The 22355-nt window shown below is 37.5% G+C and overlaps 1 protein-coding gene across 1 annotated transcript in view; it reads right to left on the bottom strand.

The window, feature by feature from the left end:
* Positions 1 to 64: 64 nt before the first annotated feature.
* Positions 65 to 22355, bottom strand: part of WEE2 (WEE2 oocyte meiosis inhibiting kinase) — a 66586-nt gene continuing 44295 nt past the window's right edge. The window contains exon 13 of the mRNA XM_044679006.1: positions 65 to 121. Within this exon, the coding sequence (XP_044534941.1) occupies positions 65 to 121 (57 nt within the window). The remainder of the gene's footprint in view (positions 122 to 22355) is intronic.

Here is a 22355-nt window from a genome sequence, read left to right on the forward strand (position 1 = left end):
TTGCATTATACTCGCTCTCCTTCCTCCTAGTTTCCTTCTTCTTCCAGCATTGTCTCAACCCCATTCAATTAACACTTATTAAGCGGCTGCCTAGGGCCAGGCTTGGTGCCGTGGCCGGGAGCTACAAATAGGAAAAAGCCAGTTCCTGCGCTCACGGAGCTTACAGTATTATTGAGGTTTCATATAATACAGGATTACATGAGGAGGCCTTTCGGCCGTCCACAAAAGGAAGCTGGAAGTGGGGAGGACCCAGGACTGTTTTCACTAGTGCCTGCCTATCGCGTACCCAGCCCTCCTGCTCGTTCTGTCTTTCCTCAGGCCAACACCCCGTGGATGCCTGCCAAGGCTTGGCCCAATACCCACCTCCCCCGAGTCTCGCTCTGTTGCTGTGGCTGTACCCTTCTCTCCCTCCTCGTCACCCGTCATTCCCATCCATAAGAGTCATTCGATGTTTGCCAGATTGCTAGCTTGTATTTTTTTTTCTTCCTTAGCCTTTAATAAATGATTTGAGAGATATATAGATACATACATAGTTACACACAAAGATACACACAGAGATACATGCATGGATATACTTTGTATCCCAAGATTCATGAGTTTAGCATCATAGAATCTCAGACTTAAAAGATATCTTTAAATTTTGCTAGTTTTAAGCTGAGCCTGATCAGAATTCCCTCTACGATATTCCTGATAAGTGAATCCAATCTACTTACAAAAACATTCAGTGAGGGATGGCCCATTACTCCCCATGCAATCATTCCACTATATTCCATTATAACTTGCGTTTTAACATCCACTGATACGTAAATATATTTAAATATATAAAGAAAAAAATGACCAAATGCTGCAAAATAAAAGCACTGAAAATTACTATCTATCTGTAAGTTGCTATTTTTAATGAATTATTAATTCCAACCTAAAAGATTCATATACTGACTTTAACATCATGGTAATTCACATTCATTTTTTGTGTTTGGTTGGGTTTTTTTTTTTTTTCGCCTTTCTTTGGATTTTTGTTATAGTTTTTGATTATATAGTTATGGATAGTAACTAAATTCTTTTGTTTCTGCTTTCATCACTCTGCATCAGTATGTCTTCCATTTCTTTTAATTCTTCATATTCATCCTTTATTATACCACAAAAATATTCCATCACATTTATAAACCATGATTTGTTTAGGCATTCTCCTATCATTTAACATCTAGTTTTTTTCTAGATTTTTGGACACTTTGAACTTTTAGACATTTTTTTCTATAACAAAAGACTTTAAATCTGTGACTCTATAACTTTTACCTGTATATGGGTTCTAGTGCTGTCCTCTGGGTCCAAGTGAAAAAATCTAATCATTCTTCTACCTTATAGCTCTTTAGATACTTGAAGAAAAATATATCCCCCCTAAAACTTGGATTTTATGAGCTAAATGCCACCATTTATTTTTCCAATTGATCCTTGCATAGCAGAGTCCCCAGTCACTTCACAATCCTGGATGTCTTTCTTTGGATCCATTCTAGGTCATTCATGCAATAAATAACTGCTGGGGGCAGCTAGATGTCTCAATGGATTAAGAGCCAGACCTAGAGATGGGAGGTCCTGGCTTCAAATTTGGCTTCAGACACTTCCTAGCTGTGTGATCTTGGTCAAGTTATTTAACCCCCATTACCTAACCCTTATTGCTCTTCTGCCTTGGAACCAATATACAGTATTGATTCTAAGATGGAAAAGAAGGGTTAAAAAAAAAAAAAAACAAGCCACTATAAGGGAAACAAAGACAAAAAGAGAGAGTCCCTGACTTGAAAGAGTTTATACTCTACTAGAGAGAAATAACCTTTGCACAGAATTTTAAATACAAAATAGATGGAGGAGGGAAGAAATGGAGTAGGCTCTCTGTGGGATTTGAGGCCATGACCACACTCTGTTCTAGACTATTATCCTTAGTGAGTTAAACTTTGAAGGCAGACAGAAATTAAAGGAAACAGAAGCGAGTCAGGAGTGAATTCTAGGTATGGTAAAATAGTTGGAGAAAAGCACAGAGATAAGAGAAGAGACACTGTATATAACAAACAGAGAACAGGCAAGCCTGGTTGTTATATAATGTGAGAAGGGAAGTATGAAATAAACCTAAAAATATAGGCTGGAGCCAGATTATGAAGGCCTTTTTGCCCCTACAGGGTTGTATATATTTTTAAAAAGTTAAGAGCCATAAGACCTTTTTGAGCAAAACCACTGTAGTGAGGGTGGTAATGGGTCGCTAATGGGCCTTGAGCTGGTAAGCAGGAGGCTGGAATTGGATGTTATGAAGGATGAGCAAACTCAGCTGGGAATGAACTTGGTTCAGGTTCAAATCCAAACCCTGAAAGCTAAGTGCTCAGTGAATCTTCACTGCTAACTGCTAGGCTCCTTTAAGATGTCAAGCAGCCAGTCCCTCTCTGCTGAAGTAACTGTCTCCTATTGGATGGTGGCAGACTGGCAGGAAGTGGATGCTTGAACTTCCTGCCCCAGCAATGGAGGTTTGGTTCAACCTCAACTGCTTAGAACTCTCTCCTTGTTGCTTGATCACCTTTGTCTATGGTGGTAAGAAATAACCACAAGATTCTCAGATTAAAGCTAAGGGATTTTATTGAACACTGGAGAAGGAATAGGCAAGGTAAGAGGGCTTGGTGTTCCTAAACTGTTGCTATGGTCATGCAGGGTGATGCTGGCAAAGGCCGTAAGAAAGTCTAGGCAGGCCGAGGGGTGGCTGCCCTCCACCAGAGCTAAACTGTCTCTGGTCAAGAGATTGGTCAAATCTTCTGGCTAATTTAGTTGATAATGAAATTAGTTACTGTTGAGTTGCTTTTAAAGAAGGTCCTAATATCTAGGCTATCCTAAGTTCCTACCCATAATCCTCCTCCCTCACCCTCTTCTCTCCCACCACCAACACCCAGGGAAAGAGGTAGATGAGTGGACAGGGTGAAATCTGGGGAAAACAGAATGCAGGGTTGGGTTTGCAGGGGCTTTTATAGTCTCAGCCCAACTGCCAGTTGGCACCTGGCCCATGGTGCATGCCATCAGCAACATTCCATCCAGGACAACTGACAGCTTTGCCTAGGCTAATATTGCAATGCAAAACCCTGCACAACTGCACAATGGTTCCACCAAATGGTACTTTAGGAATATAAATTGTCAAGTCTATGGAAGGTAGATTACAGAAAAGAGATTGGGTATGAAGAGAACAATTAGGAGGTTAATGCAAGAAGTCTAGGGCAGAGATGTTGAAGATCTCAGCTACAGTAATGGCTATATGAGAGGATAGGGAAAAAATTAAGATTATAGAGATAAAATCAATAAAATAAGGTAACTGAATGGATATGTGGATAAGGGAAGAAATGAAGTTGGTGAATGTAGGTGACTAGAAAAGGCTAGTGAAATAGAGAGATTAGAAAGAACAAAAGTTTGGGGGAAATGATAGTGAATTCTTTTTTGGAGATGCTGACTATGAAATTTCTTTGTTGTTGTTCAATCATTAAGTCATCCATGCTTCATCCAAATCACCTGTAAATAAGTTAAATAGTAAAGGGTCAAGGCTTGAGACTTGGAGCAGAGCACGAGGGATCACCCTCCAGACTGACACTAATCAGTTAGTTGGACCTGTCCATTCAGCCAGCTGTGAATCCACTTGATCATTCTATTTAACCTACATCTCCCCTCTGGGAGATTTTTTATTTAACATTTTCATCAGTGAACTGAAGCATAAAATTGTTTGGAATGACATCAAATTGGCCAGGATCTCTAGTAATTTGGAAAATGAGATTTATCTTCCCAAGATAGGAGAAGGAAGAGGTAAGAAAGCACCAAGTGAACAAAAATAAGTTCAATGTCTCTGGGTGCAGAAGGTATTCATAGACATTTCCTCAGTGTTATCAGGAAAATATTAGTAATTAGTTATAGAAAGAAAGATTTCTTAATTTTCAAAAAAAAAAAAAAGGAAAAAATGATGAATTCCAGAAACTTTATACTAATTAGTGTGGTCTCAACCCTTTTTCAAAAAATCTAGAATATGTTATTAAATAAATGTTTCACACACATTTACAAAAGAATGCAGCGCTAGAATCTTTTTTTTTTTTTTGATCCCTCTCCCTTTGTGGGTTTCTGCATGCTGTTCTGAATCTTCACCACCAGAGGGCTCTCCTATTTGGAAGATGAGACATTAAAGCTTAAGGCTCCAATTATGTTTTAGAATAATAAAATTCTTTGTTAATGAATTTGAATTCTAAAATAATAAAATATTAGAAATGGAAGGAACCACAAAGGTCATCTAGTCCAACTCCCTTCATTTTTAAGATAAGGAAACTCATTTACTTTCCCACATATACATTCATTCATTCCAAAAATTTTATTGACCATTCACTCATTAGAGGCAATATATTGTGCTAGATGTCATAAGAGAAAAAAAATAAGACATAGTACCTGCTTTCATGGAGCTTAGGGAAGATAAATGTTTCCCAAATAAGTATACTAAAAAGCCAAATGTGAACGTGCAATAAGATATACAGAGGAACTGTTGTATAGTTAATATAAAAATTATGCAAAAACATTCCATGTGAAACAAGATATAAAAGAACACAAACTATCTACACAGCAGGCACCTGATTCCCTTTGTAATACAGGGAACTCTCACAAATAGAGGCTCAATATCATATAGAAATGGGGCAGAAATTCAGAAGAACATCTTTTACAGAATAAACTGGGCTATATCTGAATTACTCTGCCACAGTGTCACTCTCCAAGTAAAGAGATTCCCTTCTTTAAGACAGGGCTAAGCATGAACTCAGTAGACAAGAGATAGTAGAGAAACACCTCAATCATATGCCCTATTTCCACCTGACTGCCATTGTAGTGGATCACTAAATAAAAGAAACATAAAGAAGGATATAGAAAGTCAAGGCATCCCTGGATACTCTCCCTAACTATCTAAACTCTTTACTCTCCCAAAAGACACTGGGGTCAGTTCATCTTATTACTGATAAACCAGTTCCAAGTAGAGTAGGTCTTCAAGAGAGGAGAGATGAGGTCCAGACTAAAAGAGGCAAAACCAAGAGGTGAAATAGTATATCAAACCACACATGCCACATCCAGGTGGTTATTTAGAAGTATTCTCATATTAGTAAAAGCCAATTCCTAGATATTAGGAGTCCTCTTAAATAGTCCTTTAAGCTCTTTTTAAGCCTGTTCAATATTTCTGTCAGTGATGCCACTTCCCAAACCAAGATGCCTCTCTAAACTAGACTAACAGTAAGTATCCTCTGGTTATTTCCCTAAAGGCTTCAGACTTAGCTGGAGCTAGAACTGAGACCCTTCTGTGCTCCTGGAATCAAAGCCTCATATCCACTGGTTGCTTTTGAACCATCCCTTTCCTCTATAGACAACCTAGAATTCATGACTACTTCTACTAGAATATTACCCTTAGGATCAGGTCCCCTCCTCATACTGCCCAGGAACTCTGACAGAGCTATTACTTGAAACCAGTCCCTGAGTCCTGAACAATGATGGGAACTTGCACCACAAAGAAGTTTCTGGCTAGACTTTGTCCCCAGTGTCCAAAAATCTAACTCCCTGTACTGACTAGGATGAAAAAAATTACTGATTTTTTCTTGTATTACCCAATCAAGACTCAATCTGGTGGGGTTTCTAGGTCTCTGGGGAAGAGTTATTTGGAGAAGCTTAGCTGCTACTCTGCCATCTTGGCTCTACCTACCATTTGGGCTCTTAAGAGCTTATACATCCAACACAGAAAGTACCACTTATTTGGCCTTGTGGCACATATTTATTAAAGTACATTCTTTATAGCCAGAAACAGAAACTGAATGCTTTAGGTCTCTAAACCAGTATACAGATTGAAGAAATGATGTGGATGTCCCCTAGTTTGAAGTAGTCCCTCTTTGTATAAGAAAAGTTCCATTTCTGATACATGAGAAAAGTATTTCCTCATGTGCAAGGTTTTCAGAATGCAAGATATTATATACAACGCCTCCATTTTTGGACTTACTTTTGGAGATCTTTTACTATAGTAATTGGATGAGGGAAATAAGGGTATGAGATGGGAATGTTTTCAAAGTTAGCTAACAGGAGTGATGTGAGAGGCTTCTCTAGGAAGCCAGGTACTATCAGGTCATTTTGGCCATGTGGACACTAATCTAGGAGGTTATTATTGGGGAAAGCAGGGGTAGAAGTGAAAGAAAAAAAAAAGAATAAATATTTGCATGGTACTAGCCAAATCTTATGGGCCTGACTTTTCACAGTTAGTTCTGGCTCTTAAATTGCCTGGACTCTGCCAGCTGTTATCTCAGGATAGAAACCAAAGACTTTGTGGAATTGCTTTACAAAAATTTCCCCTTGGGTTACCATATGAAATATTAGCTTAGATTCTACAGGAAAGGGAAAAAAATTCTCAAAGATTCAAATCCTCATCAAGGAAGGGAAAAAAAAGCCTCACTTCACCAGTATAGCTACCTATGTTCTCTTATCAAGAAAAATCAATTTACAAATATCCCCCAGACTGAGGAAGGATATTACTTGCAGTTACAAATTTTAAAGAAGCAAATATATCCTTGTATACCTAATAAGAAAGGATCATAGAAACCAGAGGCCAGACACTGAAATGAATCACAGAAGTCATAATTTAACAGGTTCTACATCTGCTTAATTATGCCAGTTCTGTTTTCAAAGATAAAAGAATTCTACCAAAAGGCAAAGCAATTACATCCCATTCTTTATCCATTCCCCAAGGCCACCATACCAGCTTCTCTTTAAATACTCCCAACTAAATGTCACCTTTGCATGCCAGAAAGGGGTTGCAATTACTTGGGACAGGATTATCCTCCCAATAGCTCCACTGGGTTTCCCTAATTACTATACTAATACAGTTTATATTTCACTTCTTTCTTTTCAATTACTACTACTCTCCAATCAATTACTGATGCATTCCCAGACGTACCATTGAAGCTTGTTGCCTCTGTGTCAACCAGGTGCTATTTTAGTCTTTTGTCTATTGAAGTCACTAGAGGCTACACTGGTACTAACCACTTATTAACTTGTTTTATACCTATTTGTGTTCTTGGCATCTATTCTACTACAGTCTGTATGAAACTTGATGACAAGTCATATTCCTAATTCATGCCTCCAAACTAACAGTATACACTGGCCATAACAGCTTTTAATAATACACCAATAGTACTTGATGCTCTAAGACTGCCTACTTCGGAATACAGGAGTCAAACTTTCCTTGCTTATTCATCCTTCTAGGCCTAAGTGAAATTCAGTGGGAAAAATGTAAAAACTTTCCAGCCATCACCACCATGCTTTTTTCTGATTTACTCTTACATTTAGTAGTACATACTTAATAACCTCTACTTGAACCCCGACTTCAATTCCCTCCCTTAAATTTAATGAAGCTGCTCTTTCCAGAAGTTCCAGTGATCCTCTTATTGACACATTAAATGACATCTTTTTCAGATCTCATCCATGAAAAAGAATGTTGAACTTAGAGTCCAGAAGATCAGAATCAGAATGCTATTTTAGATATTTATTTATCTATATGACCTTGGGCAAATTATTTAATTTCTGTGACTCATTTTACTCATTTGCAAAATGGGGATAATAGCACTAACCTGTGATACTTTGTGAGTCTCAAATGTGATTTTTATTATAATTATCATGATCATAATTATTTTTTAGAATCTTTAAAGCTCTTTTGATGATCCATTCCACTTGGGGGAAAAGGAATTCTCTCATCTTTTGGCATCCATAGCATTGCTGCACTCTCATCATTTTCTTTCTTCCTTTCTGAAGGATCACCTTTCCATAGCTCTCTAAACCTGGACAATTTATGACACTCTCTTCTTATTCAGCTTTTCTTCTCTTCATACACTTCCTTTGGTGATCTCTTCTACTCTCATAGTTTCAATTACCATCTCATTAGAAATAACTTATGAAAAAAAAGAATTAGGCTTGTTCTGCTTGACCCAGAGGGTAGAATCTGGACCAATCAAAAGAATCTACAAAGAGACAGCTTTTGACTCAATATTTAAAAGAAAATTTCCTAAAAAAAAAAAATAGAGCTAACCAAAAATGTCAACTACCTCATGTAGTACCTACTCTTACCCCCTTACACTCAGTATCATTAGAATGGCATTAGACTCAATCTACAGGTCTGGAAGGCCATTCCAAGAGTTCCTTGTGTTTATTTAATAAAATTTAATTTTAAGTTTAATATTCTCTTCCTCCTCTCCCCTGCCCCATATATATTTACAAAGAGAAAGAAAGAAAAACAAAACTCACTCCTACAAGGTTCGTATACCAAAGAGATCAATACATACAAAAAAATATTTATAGCAGGTCTTTTTGTGGTGGCAGAGAACCGAAAACTGAAAGAGGGCCCAGCTACTGAAGAACGGATAAAAAAGTTATGACATGTGAATGTAGCACAATATTACTTTTCTCTTGAGGCACAATAGCTAAAAAAATGACAGATATAGTTTTAGAGAAGGCTGGGAAGACTTGATTAAGCTGATATAGACAGACATAAGCATAACCAAGACAATAATTTATACATTAGCAACAATATTATAAATATGAACAACTTTGAAAGGCTTGGAAACTGAGGAACCCAATAATCAGCTACAATTCCAGTGAATTCATGAAACATGTTGCCTATCTCCTGACAGAGGTTATAGATTCAGAGCACAAGTAGAGATATATCTTTTGGGGCTTAGCTAATGGAGGAACGTTTTACTTGACTGCATAAATTTTTATGCATTTTGTAGGGGTTTTTCTGGATCACATTTAATAGATTTTGGGGCATAGCCCCAAATTGCTTTCTAGCTAGTCCAGGTCCACCAACCATGCATTAATTTACCTATTTTTCCACAGTACCTCCTGCATTTTTTTTTTGACAACTTTGCCATTCTGAGGGATATGAAGGTAACACCTCAGAGTCATTTCATTTACCTTCCTCTAATTAGTGATGAAGCATTTTTTTCATATAGCTATTGATAGCCTGGATTTTTTCCTCTGAAAACTGCCTATGCCTATTCTTTTACCATTTATCTATCATTAAAGGAAGCTTTTTATTGCTATATATTTAAAAGAGTTCCCTCTATATCTTGGAAATTAGACACTTTATTACAGAGACTTGCGGCAAAGATTTTTTTCTCCACCATTTGATTATCTTCTAATTTTAGCTGAATTGGTTTTGTTTATGTAACTAAATTTTAGTTTTATGTAATCAAAATTTTTTTTAATTTTTATGTCCTATGATCTACTCTGTCTTCTTTGGTCATGAACTCTCTGCCAACCCAAAGATTTGATAGGTAAAAAATCCTTGCTTTTCTAATTTGTTGATGATATCACTCTGTCATATACCTATTCAAAGCTTCTCTTGATTATTGCACAAGATATTTGTCTATACCTAGGTTTTGCCAGGTTGCTTTTCTGTTTTCCCAATAATTTTTGTTGAAGAGCAGGTTCTTGTCTCCAAAGCTCACACCACCTCTTAGCAGCATAATTTAGATCTATCTTAAGTATTTTTAATTAAACACTGTAGAAATTTTTTAAATCATTAGCTGTGACAAACATTAAGTCTCAGTCAACAGGCTTCTGCTGATAGCAACAACTTTATTTTTCTTTTTAAACACAACCTATTCTAAAAACAAGTAGATCATTTTGAATTATTAGCACATTAATTTCTTCACACTCTCAATTCAAGGAAGAAAATTAGATAAGAAGCAACAGCAGCATTAGGTAATCAAAATATGTAGATGTTTGAATCCTAACTCTTGGTCTCTTCCTGAGACTAATCTAACAATGGAAAACAGTATTTTCCCCTTAACTTAGTCCTTTGCCTTTTTCTTCAAAGGCAAACATATTCACTTCTATGCTAAATTCACTTATTAATGGAAGAATTAAGATTCAGTATTTATTTATTGAGGCATTTCTGTACTCTTATATGGATCACTAGACTCCTAGCTGTGAAATTGATTTCATAGATTCTTCCAGCTGAGAGAAACAGAAAGGACAATTTATTTTGGAAAAGCACTACTATAATGTTGTAAAAAATAATCATGAATTTAGATAATAACAGATTAGTTATATAAATGTATCTCTGAAAAGATATTTTAATAATAATAATAAATGTCACAGCAAAAGTTCTGGTGTCATAGAAAAGACTCTGGATTTGGAGTCAGAGGATCTGGGTTCAAATGAAAAAGTGAGACTTTATCTACATCACATGTCTCTGGTGTATATTTTCATATGTATAACAAGGGAGGTAAGCTAGATAATCCACAAGTTTCCATTCAATTTGAAAAACCTGTGGTTTCCCATAAGTCAGGAGAAATTACCTTTAAAATTCAAGGGGCATTGTGAAAGCCAGATGATCTAGAGAAAAGAATCACCTTATTTTCTATTTTCAAGATGATGATTTCTGAATCTGCATTTCCTTATTGTTCCCTTAGTCAAACATAGTGAAAATTTGATAACAAATGATTGATTTGGAATATGGATAAACACCTCCAAATCCTCTAGGCAATTAGGAGACTTCTTGATTTATTCCTTCTACAACTCAATTGAGCATATCCAGATGTGTTCATCTTATATTAGCATGGCAAGTTAAAATCTTTTTTCTTATATTTACAAGTTATGTGACTTCAAGCAAGCCAGTTTAACATTATTAGCAAGTATTTATTAGTGGTTTATCAGTTTTGAAACACACATCAATAGATGTTTATCAGTTTGGGATGGGGGGGTCACACATACGTCATTGTCATTAGTAGTTTATCAAATCTGAGAAAAATATATCATTGTCAAACTTTACCACTAAAGTCTTTATCTTATTAGAGATAAACAGCTAACAATTAGTCACAAAATGAAACCTTAAAACAAAGTGGGAGTTGCTTATCTTGTGTAATTTTGTAAACAGGGAAAAATGAGTCTGTCACATGGCTATTTGCCTAGATAACCTGAACTTGCTGCTCCTCATTTGAGTCTCTGTTCACCAGGAAAGAGAAAAGACCCTCAAAGCTTCCTAGATCCATAACTCATACCCCTTGTGACGTCACTTTTCTGAGCCACCCTGATTGGAACGACTTGACCTCAATCTGGGTCAGAAGCCTGTCTTCTGGACATTAGGAATTAAGTGAGACAAGAGGCATATGTCTTCCTGGATGCCAGGGAGCCACCAGGCTTCTGGCTGATATCCTCTTTATACAGATGAACCTCAGGCTTTGTTCTTGACCCAATCAAAGGGTGGTAGCTGAATGGAAACCCAAATCACTAGAGAAACACCCCAAGACTGATATTAGGGTACCAAGAAAAGGGGTGCAAACTGGTATTCAATTCTCATAATCCCCCACCTCAGATTTTTTGGGAGACATGTTAGAACCCCTAATGAATCATTCCACATATAATAGCTATACATTTCAGGATTGTCTCACCAGGTTCACATAAGGGTCCAAAGATATTGTACATTTCATGGAGAGTCTAACTATATATTTGGAAGTTTCTTAACATATTAAACATGATTGAGAGACACATGTACAAGGAGCCTTTAAGGGGCATTCCCCTTTTTTGGTACAAGAGTTTTACAATCAAGATAAAATATTGGCACATGGGAAGGACAGAATTAGATGGAGGGCCCAGTCCCCCACAGTTCAGTTTATTATATCCAAAGGCTCACTCAGAAGTCTCATACTGTCTGATTTCTGGGTACGTCCTCTATTGCTGTCATCTTTTTAGTCTGTCTGGAATCATGATAGTCTCATAGCATCTTCTCCAGAAGATCTGCTTTCCTGGCCTAGATTAGTGGTGATATCTTTCCATAAAATTGTTTTTAAAAAATCATTGTCTAAGAACTTAGGACAATTTCAAAATCCCTCCTCAGGAGGATGAGATACTGCCCAGGATTTAATCCTACATACAAGCACATATATAACATGATGATAACACAAAAGAATATTCCAATATGATAAATATTTTTTAAAAACAACAAAAGTTTTGATATAGGATGAATGGTTAGTTTACTTATTTAAGAATGTATAAAATAAGTCATACAAATAATATATGAATCATCTTTCCCAAAAACAAGATGAAATACATATATAAAAATTATAACAAGTCTCTAATACATGTTCAAGGTCTAGTGGAGGTAACTTATCATACAAGCATGTAGGTCAGGTGCAACATTACTGCAATTATCCACCATTTGCCATGAGTAAAGAAAGTTGCCATGGCAAAGCAAAAAGAGAGGCAAAAGTCTGACAAAAAGGGGAATGTGATCTCCTAGTCCAAAGATGGCAAACCTTTTGAAGACCTTAGAGATCAAAAACCCAAACTGCAACCATCACCCTACATGTGAGCCCCCTGCCTTACCGCAGATAGGGGAGGGAGGAAGTGCTCCCATTGGGCTGCTGGACAGAGGGATGGGTGATGTAAGAAATGTCCTCAGGTGCTCATGGAGAGGGAGGCATGCCATAGGTTTGCCAACACCACTCTAGTCTGATTTCTATTCCATACAAGAGTCATAGTGATAGCAAGCCAGTCAGAGTCAAAAAAGGATATTCTCAAGTCTTACAGACTGAGTCAGAAGAGTCCTACCTGTTTTGTTGAACAGTCACTCTTTCAAATCTCCCCTGAGACAACTCTTCCTATCTTGGTCCTGACATATACTACCCCTACAGGGGTTGTTGACATCTGTGATCATAAGCTAATCAGCACTGATTAGTGGCTTGGTAGCAGATCCCTTTGTAATTTTCCTGGAATCAGACTCAAATATCAGTTATAGTCCCATAAAATCTAAACACCAATGGTAAGTTTATGTAGTCTAATCTTTGGAGTATGCAATGTTGTTGGGGTTGTTAAACATTGTAAACTGATTCTTCAGTACCAAATATTAGGTACAGGATATAGTTAATCAGCATCAATAGATGGTCCTGGTTTTACATGAGAGCTTTTTCTTCAATTTTGATGCCAGTCAGAATAGTTAACAACACTTAGAAGGGGTCTTCCCAAGCAGGTTAAGTCTCTCCAGTTCACTGAAAATCAAGTTCTCTATTCATAAAAAACACAATCAGTAAAATGAGTTCCCTTATCTGAATCAATGCATGCAGGTAAGCCAAATTGGAAAACAATTTCCCTTGATAGCATTTTCGTAACAAAATTCACTATGGCACAAGTACCAGGGAAGGTTGCTATCCATTTAGTGAGTTGGTCCACTATAACAACAAGACAAATTTTATAATGTTCAGTTTTAGGCATACTTGTGAAATCAATTTGCAAATGTTCAAAAAGTGTGTAAGCCAGGGTATGACCACAAAAACATTGGCACTGAAAGAATGCTGATTATTCATCTGGCAGGTAAGACAAGAGGCACACAAATAGGAGGCTATATTGTTAATACCTGGAGCCACCCAAACTCTTTTAAGGGAATCCACAATCCCCTGAGTACCACAGTGGTCACTACTATGAATAGATAAGCATATTTGATGGTAGAAATTTCTGGGAAATAGCTGTTTTCCTTCTGAAGAAAGCCAAACCCCATTGCTTTAAACTTGTACCTCCACTTCACTTCCTGTTCATTGTGAGAGAGAAATTTGGTTCATCATTAAATATCAGAATCAAAATCAACCAAGGTCCATCTAAGGCCACAAGCTTAGTTTCAGTGTCTGCCTACTGATTTCCCCTAGAGACAGGGGGTAGCCACAACTGTGGGTAACCAAAGAATACAGAAGATTTCTTTAATCTCTACATTTTCAATGGTATTGCCAGCATAAGTCAGGAAATCCCTCTGCATCCAAAGCATCCCAAACAACATGATAGAAATGATAGTATACCTTAAATCTCTCTAAATTATCACTTTCTTTCCTTTTGCTCCTTCACATGAAATTTGCAAAGGCTATCAGTAAGCACTCTGGGAACTAAAATTTGAAGGTAATAAAACTGGCCATATGGTATCATGGTCTGATACAACTGCAGCACCAGTATGGCATGTGCCATCCCTTATAAAAGAATGGTCAGTATAGGGAACTAAATAAGGACTTTCTAAAGGTGTATCTGAGAGATCATTATAGGACTTCTCAGTCATATCCACTACCAATACACAATCATGTAGTAGTTCCCCAGAGATTGTCAAATCAGGAAGCAATATTGCAGGATTAAGAACTCTATAATGTTTAAGGGTGATATTCCATTCCCTAACAGTTATCTCAGACCTTGCAGGCCTTTGAACAGAAAATGCTTGTGTTCTATGTCACAGCAGTAATGCTTCTACCTCATGGGAGCAGAGAACTGTAAAATAAGAACCCAGGATTAGGTCTGAGGCTTATTCCACCAGCAGTGGTGTGGCAACAAAAGCCTGAAGACAGAGTGGTGCTCCAGTATTGTGAGAATTGAACACCAGTTTGTACCCCTTTTCTTCTTACTCTAAGATCTGTCTTGGGGTATTTCTCTGGTGAGCTGTTTCCATTTATCCCCAACCCTTTGAGTTAAAAAACAAGGCCTGAGGTTCATCTATGCCAACCAGAAGCCTTGTAGCATCCTGGCATCCAGGAAGACACTTGCCTCTTGTCCCAATTGACTTCTGATGTCCAGAAGACAAGGCCATTGACTCAGACTGAGGTCAAGTCTATCCAATGAGGATAACCCAGAAAAAATGCTGTCACAAGAAGTATAAATTATAGATCTAGAAAGCCTGAGGATCTTTTCTCTTTCCTGGCAGATGGAGAAGCAAAGTGAGCAACAAGCTTGAGTTAGCTAGGTGACTGACCATGTAAGAGATCTGCTTTTTGGGGGCAGCTGGGTAGCTCAGTGGATTGAGAGCCAGGCCTAGAGACGGGAGGTCCTAGGTTCAAATCTTGCCTCAGACACTTCCTAGCTGTGTGACCCTGGGCAAGTCACTTGACCCCCATTGCCTACCCTTACCACTCTTCTGTCTTGGAGCCAATACACAGTATTGACTCCAAGACGGAAGGTAAGGGCTTAAAAAAAAAAAAAAAGAGATCTGCTTTTCACTAATAAATAATTACAAACTAACATACAGTCTACAGTAAAGCTGTTTTCTCATTTAAAATAAAAATAGAAACTTTAATTTTTATCTTTCCTCACTCTAGTTGATTTTGCATATTCATCTTTGAACACACTGGTGGAAAAGGCATATGAATTTGTGAAATTACCCATCAAAATTATCTGAGTCCCTATCCCACCATCCGCTGACACACTCCACCTTTTTTGATGTGCTATATTTCAAAGTATTTTAGTCATTTCACTTTAGTGAAATGGAGTTGGTTAATGCTGCATTTAGTTTTTACTCTGGCAGCTAAATGGTGCAGTGGATAGAGTGTCAGGAAGATTCATCTTCCCAAGTCCAAACCTAGCCTCAGAAACTTACTTTGTGTAACCCTGGGCAAATCACTTAACCCTATTGGTCTCAGTTACTCACCTGTAAAAGGAATGGATAATTAAATGGCAAAACACTTCATTATCTCTACCAAGAAAACCCAAATGGGGTCATAAAGAGATGGACATGACTGAAACAACTCAACAGCAAAAACTCTTAACATAGAATCAATAAGTAATATAATATTTAATAACCAGAAGCACAGTACATAAAACAAAATATCTACAAAGTAGTTGTGAATCCACTGCTCTCTAAAACTGAAGTTCCCTCACAATCTTCCAATATAGGGTCACTTTGAAACCAGGAGTTGCAGACAATGTACATTTAAAATTCCCCTTTGGGCAAGAAGAGAAAGCATAACAGCTCCCAAAGGACATTTGACTTCCGGTTTCCATAAGGTTGTTTATTGGAACCATTGGAACTAGCATTTGAGGTCCAGAAGATCTCAAGAAGGTGGGTATTCTGAGCTGGACTGTATGGTTTCTGATCTCATGAGGTCATGATGTGTGTAAGGCTGATTGGGTCTTGTTCAAAGAACTGTCTGCTCGGACTGACTCTATTGTCAGGGAACAAGCTTTATTAAAAGAGAATATAGTAACAAAGAGGCTATAGACAGTTAGCTAACTACTATAGTTCATAAGGTAAAGAGGTGTGGTAAGTAAAGGTAAAAATGATAAGCAAAGTAGGTTAGGGGGTTTTCAGAAATGCTTTTTAATCTTGATTAGTTACTAAAGAAGGGCTCATTTGGGCAGTTGTTGGTCTGAGTTTCTAAAGAGCTGTGGTCCACTTTGGTCTGCATGGATTTATGTATGATTGACTGTTTGCCCATTGTAGGAGTTGGGGTTGAGGGGAGCAAACCGCAATATAAATGTCATACTAATGATGTATTAAACAACCCTGGGGCAACTTTAGGTCAAGTTTTGCTTTTTTCTGCTACAAACTCAAAGGAAAGTAATGAGTGTGGAAATTGAGCATCCTTTGAACATAATGCTATGTGACTGGGACATTGAACCACCTGTACTCAATGATCAGAGACCCCCACCCAAGTTACTTAGGTTATGTGTCTAAACATTGATGAGAGTAGTTTTCTTATAATTGTGAATCTAAGCAACTCATATGTCTTCTCTGAAAGGTAGCCCCATCCTAATTAACTAGTTATTGTTTCTATGTTCTTTTGATTGTTTACAGTTACTTCGCAGGGATTTTTTTAGCCCCCATCAGTCACAGGTAACCTTTAACAGAAAAGGAAGAGTAGAACCAACCATGTCTAACAATGGAGCTTCAACTTGCTCTGACCTTGAGTCCCTTTCTTCTTGAACTTATCACCCACTAAAGCTGCTAGACAGTATCATTTCCTCTTGGTCTTCAGGTCCTAAAGTTTCTGCTGTTGTTCCTCATGGTGGTGGGGAGGAGGAGAAAAGAGATACTTGGAGAACTAGGGACACTGCAGCTAATTGCCATGCATCTGATGAGCACTTAATTTTTTGTGCACCTTTTCCCATAATGCAATATAAAGGCTGTAAGGGTAGAGATTCTTTGTATCACAGAATTTGAGATTCAGAAAGTAGTTCAATCCATTCATTAAATCTCTATTATAACATATGCAACAATTCATCATTCAGCCTTTATTTGCAGACTTCCAAGAAGACAGAATATGTGGGGGAACTAATGGGTTAAATCCCGACCCCCCCCCCAAACTCTCCCTCCTCTAACCTGTAAGTTCACAAAGAGGACACAGGTGCAGAGAAAAGAGCAACAAAACCTTGAGTATAATGGTGTGAAAGCAGAGTGAAAACTCCCTTCCTGGCTCCGGAGGCCAGGCTCTAGCAAAAACTACGTGTGTTGACTATTTGATTCCAATTATGTGTTAAGCTTAGTTCCAACAGTAAAAGAGATAAAATAGGGACCTCTTCTAGCTTGGGAAGCCATAGCCTAAAGCCTGTTAGTAGAGTAACATGGTGGATTAAAGCTAGAATGGTATAAGCCTGCAGTGTGTGTCTCTCCTCTCTTCGCACTACCCTACCCCTTGATCCCAAATTCTGGGATCCCCAAGATTGTGACAAGAATCAATCACCTAAGTAGGCCTTTTTACTCTGAGAAAGCTCCAATTATTTGAAAGTTGTTTTTTTTGGGGGGGGAGGGGTTGGCATCAAGCCAAAAATCACCTATTCACAAACTTCCTCCGACTGCAGTTTGGATTTAGGGCAAAAGAGAGCAAATCAAATCCCTTCACATGATAGCCCTTCAATATGTGAAGACAGCTAGCCATCACATCCCTTCTGATCTTCTCTTCTCAGTCAAACATCCTCAGTTACCGACATCCCTAGTAAACACAAAGCTAGGACCCCATAAATGTTTGCTGACTGGATAAAGCCTACCATCACAAGGCAGGATGCTAGGGGCCATTGAGTTCCTCAGTGTATCTAACTTAAGTTTTATGCAAATCAGACAGTTCCGAAGGACTTATCTCCCAAGTCACAAATAGTTGAAATAGATGACAATTTCCTCAAATCAAGAGTATTACAGAGCTTTTGTCTACTCCCATATTTGTGGTTGAGAACAATGGGACAAAAAAAGAAGACCCTTGTGCATAGTATTAGACATCATCCCAGCTTCAATTCTTAAATTCTCTTATGCAGCAAGGAAATAATCTGGTTTGGATTTGAACAAAAGGAAAATGGCTGGGGTAGCTGAGGTAAAATAGGATACACCAAAGAAAAGTGTGAGGAGAGAATCCAAAAAATACCCAAATAACACTTTTTTTTTAACCTTTATATGGCAATTAGTTTTTTTTTAAAAGGATCCCAGAAGGGATTACTACACCTCATTTCTTCATCTAGCTATTTTATAGCAGGGAAAAACTAGGGGAAAATACTTTCAGGTTTTTTTCCTCAACTTGTTTTTAAAAATGTGAAAGAGTATAAGAAAAATGGAAATTTTCAAATAGAGCATAACATTTAAACAATTAACAGCTGTCTTCATTAGACGTGGAGATACTTTCAAATAGATTTTGCCTAATGTTCATATAGACAGTGCATGGAGTAGCCTAGCTGTCTGTCTGTAGAATAGGAAATTGTTGTAGAGTTCTCATTATCAGCTTCTTAACTCTTATCCCAATAAGATTAAAGTTTTTTCAATGGTTTTTCTTTTTTTCCTTTTATTTATTTATTTTTGGGAGGGAAATTATTTTTTTTATTTTGAATATTTTCTCCTAGTTACATATTTCATGTTCTTTCCCTTTCCTCTAGTCCCCCTAACCCCCCTTAGCCAACGCACAATTCCACTGGTTTTTATACGTATCATTGATCAAAACCTAATTCCATATTATTGATAGTTGGACTAGAGTTATCATTTAGTGTCTACATCCCCAATAATATCCCCAACAGCCCATGTGTTCAAGCAGTTGTTTTTCTTCTGTGTTTCTCCTCCCACAGTTCTTCCTCTGAATGTAGCTAGTTTTCTTTCTTATAAGTCCCTCAGCCTTGCTATGGATCCTTGCATTGCTGCTAGTATAAAAGTCCATTATGGTTGATCGTATCACAGTGTATCAGTCTCCATGTACAATGTTCTCCTGGATCTGCTCCTTTCACTCCGTATCAATTCCTGGAAGTCTTTCCAGTTCACATAAAATTCCTTCAGTTCTTTATTCCTTTGAGCACAATAGTATTCTATCACCAACAGATACCACAATTTGTTCAGCCATTCCCCAATTGAAGGACATTCTCTTATTTTCCATTTTTTTGTCACCACAAAGAGCGCAGCTATAAATATTTTTGTACAAATCATTTTCCTTATTATTTCTTTGGGATATAATCCAAGCAGTGATATGGCTGGATCAAAATGCAGATAGTCTTTTAAAGCCCTTTAGCATAGTTCCAAATTGCCATCCAGAATGGTTGGATCAGCTCACAACTCCACCAGCAATGCATTAATGTCCCAATTTTGGCACACCCTCCAACATTCATTACTCTCCTTTGCTGTCATTTTAGCCAATCTGCTAGGTGTGAGGTAATACCTCAGAGTTGTTTTGATTTGCATTTCTCTAATTATTAGAGATTTAGAACACTTTCTCATGTGCTTATTGTTAGTTTTGATTTCTTTATCTGAAAATTGCCTATTCATGTCCCTTGTTCATTTATCGATTGGGAGATGGCTTGATTTTTTGTACAATTGATTTAGCTCTTTGTATATTTGAGTGATTAGACCTTTATCTGAGTTTTTTGTTAAAAAGATTTTTTCCCCAATTTGTTGTTACCCTTCTAATTTTAGTAGCATTGGTTTTGTCTGTACAAAACATTTTAGTTTAATGTAAAAATTATTTATTTTACATTTTGTGATTTTTTTCTAACTCTTGCATTGTTTTAAAATCTTTTTCTTCCCATAGATCTGACAAGTATACTATTCTGTGCTCACCCAATTTATCTATAGCTTCCTTCTTTATATGCAAGCCATTCACCCATTCTGAGTTTATCTTGGTATAGGGTGTGAGATGTTGATCTAGGTCCAATCTCTCCCATATTGTTTTCCAATTTTCCCAGCAGTTTTTGTCAAATAGTGGGTTTTTGTCCCAAAAGCTGGGTTCTTTAGGTTTATAGAAAACTGTCCTGCTGAGGTCGCTTACCCCTAGTCTATTCCACTGATCCTCCTTTCTGTCTCTTTGCCAGTACCATATTGTTTTGATGACTGCTGCTTTGTAGTACAGTTTAAGATCTGGTACTGCTAGGCCACCTTCCTTTATATTTTTTCATTATTTCCCTTGATATTCTTGGTCTTTTGTTCTTCCAAATGAACTTTGTTATAGTTTTTTTCTAATTCAGTAAAAAAGTTTTTTGGTAGTTTGATAGGTATAGCACTAAATAGGTAAATTACTTTGGGGTAGGATGGTCATTTTTATTATGTTAGCTCATCCTACCCATGAGCAATCAGCGTTTTTCCAGTGTTTAGATCTAGTTTTAATTGGGTAGAAAGTGTTTCATAGTTGTGTTTGTATAATTCCTGTGTTTTTTCTTGGCAGATAGATTCCTAAGTATTTTATATTGTCCAGGGTGATTTTAAATGGAATTTCTCTTTCTAACTCTTCCTGCTGCAATGTGTTGGAATATATAGAAATGCTGATGATTTATGTGCATTTATTTTGTATCCTGCAACTTTGCTAAAGTTGTTGATTATTTTCACTAACTTTTTCGTTGATTCTCTAAGATTTTTTTAAGTAGACCATCATATCATCTGCAAAGAGTGATATTGGTCTCCTCATTGCCTATTTTAATACCTTCAATTTCTTTTTCTTCTCTAATTGCTGTTGCTAGTGTTTCCAGTACAATGTTGAATAATAGAGGTGATAATGGGCATCCTTGTTTCATTCCTGATCTTATTGGGAAGGCTTCTAATTTATCTCCATTGCATATGATGCTTGTTGATGGTTTTAGATATAAACTGTTTATTATTTTTAGGAAAGACTGTTCTATTCCTAAACTTTCTAGTGTTTTCAATAGTTATGGATGCTGTATTTTGTCAAAAGCTTTCTCGGCATCTATTGAGATAATCACGTGGTTTTTGTTGGTTTGCTTGTTGATATGGTCAATTTTTTCAATGATTTTTCAAAGATTGTCCTGTCCAAAAGGAGAAAATTTTCTCATGTTTGGCTTTGATAAAGTAAAACTTCATTTACAGGTATTCTGTTCTTTTAAAAAAGATGAGAAGACTCCAGAGAGCTTTCACTATAGTGCTCCATGTTACAGGAAACTTGTCACCTCCCTATCCTCCTGTCATGTCCCTGCTTCCTGTCCTCTTCTGCCTGTCACTCTCTTTTGCTTCCTCCCCCGCCATGGCAGTCATCTCTCTGCCCTCCAAGATTTATTTTCTGCTATTTTACTTGTCAGTGCCTGAATGCATGAGGGTCCTAGACAAGTGGTGTACAGTGCAAAAAGCAGCTAAAGTCAGCCCATGCTGGAGGCAAGAGGATGTGGATTGCAGACCATGATTCTCCCACAAGCAAATATTTCTATTAAGTCAAAAAAAGAAAGTGAGGGTGATTTTTGTGTGATGGTTAGATTCACTGCTGAATGCCCACAAGGGAGGTGGAAAATAGAGGCATTGTAGACCACTAATAAGTGGAAGCTCTTAGAGAAACAAATGTGAGACCTACCAACTAGGAGAACTGGTCACAACTCCTACTTCACACCTCCCAAGGATGTCCTGTTCATGACTTCTCAGATTCCTCTCCAGCAAAGAGGGCCCATCATGATTCTTCACAATCCATACTACTTAAAAGGACCCATCACAGATCTCCAGACTTATGACCACTTAGGAAGGCCCTTCCTAACGTTCCAGATTTAGCTTCTAAAGTCTGTCATTCACTGTCTAGTAAAGTCCTGGCCTTTACTAACCCCTCTCTCTCAGTCTGAAAGAGAAGAGTAATAGACGCAAAAATGAGTCTTCTTAACATAAAAATCAATCACCTTCCTCTCTCCTGAGCTAGGGATAGAGATAGCTGCATGATTCCAGAGACACTTCTAACCATGGGAAACTCCAGAGAAACCTGTCAAATAAGAGGTATGATGTAAATTCTTCTTTTCGTTCAAAGAGCAACCAGCAGACCTTTGATTCAGACTTGACTCCTCCATAGTACAAACCTCTGATTCAGGCCTCTCCCCACCAAGAAGGAAACAGAGAACCAGGTTTTCTGATTCACACATCTCTCCACCTGGAAGGAGTCAGTCTTCTGGAACAAAAGCCCCTCAGATGTTCTCTGCAGCCAAAACTAGGTTGGTGTGTGATATAAGGAGAAAGCAGAGCAGCTCAGGAAACATGGACCAAGAAACTAAATATTTGGAATGTGATTTCCAAAATGTTGAAACCACATTTCAAGGTAAATCTAGCTGCAAGAGGGACCCTGAAGCTGGAACAATTGGAACAATGTAAAAAAAAAAAA

The sequence above is a fragment of the Gracilinanus agilis genome, chromosome 5, assembly GCF_016433145.1.
Source record: "Gracilinanus agilis isolate LMUSP501 chromosome 5, AgileGrace, whole genome shotgun sequence".
In the NCBI taxonomy this organism is placed as follows: Eukaryota; Metazoa; Chordata; class Mammalia; order Didelphimorphia; family Didelphidae; genus Gracilinanus; species Gracilinanus agilis.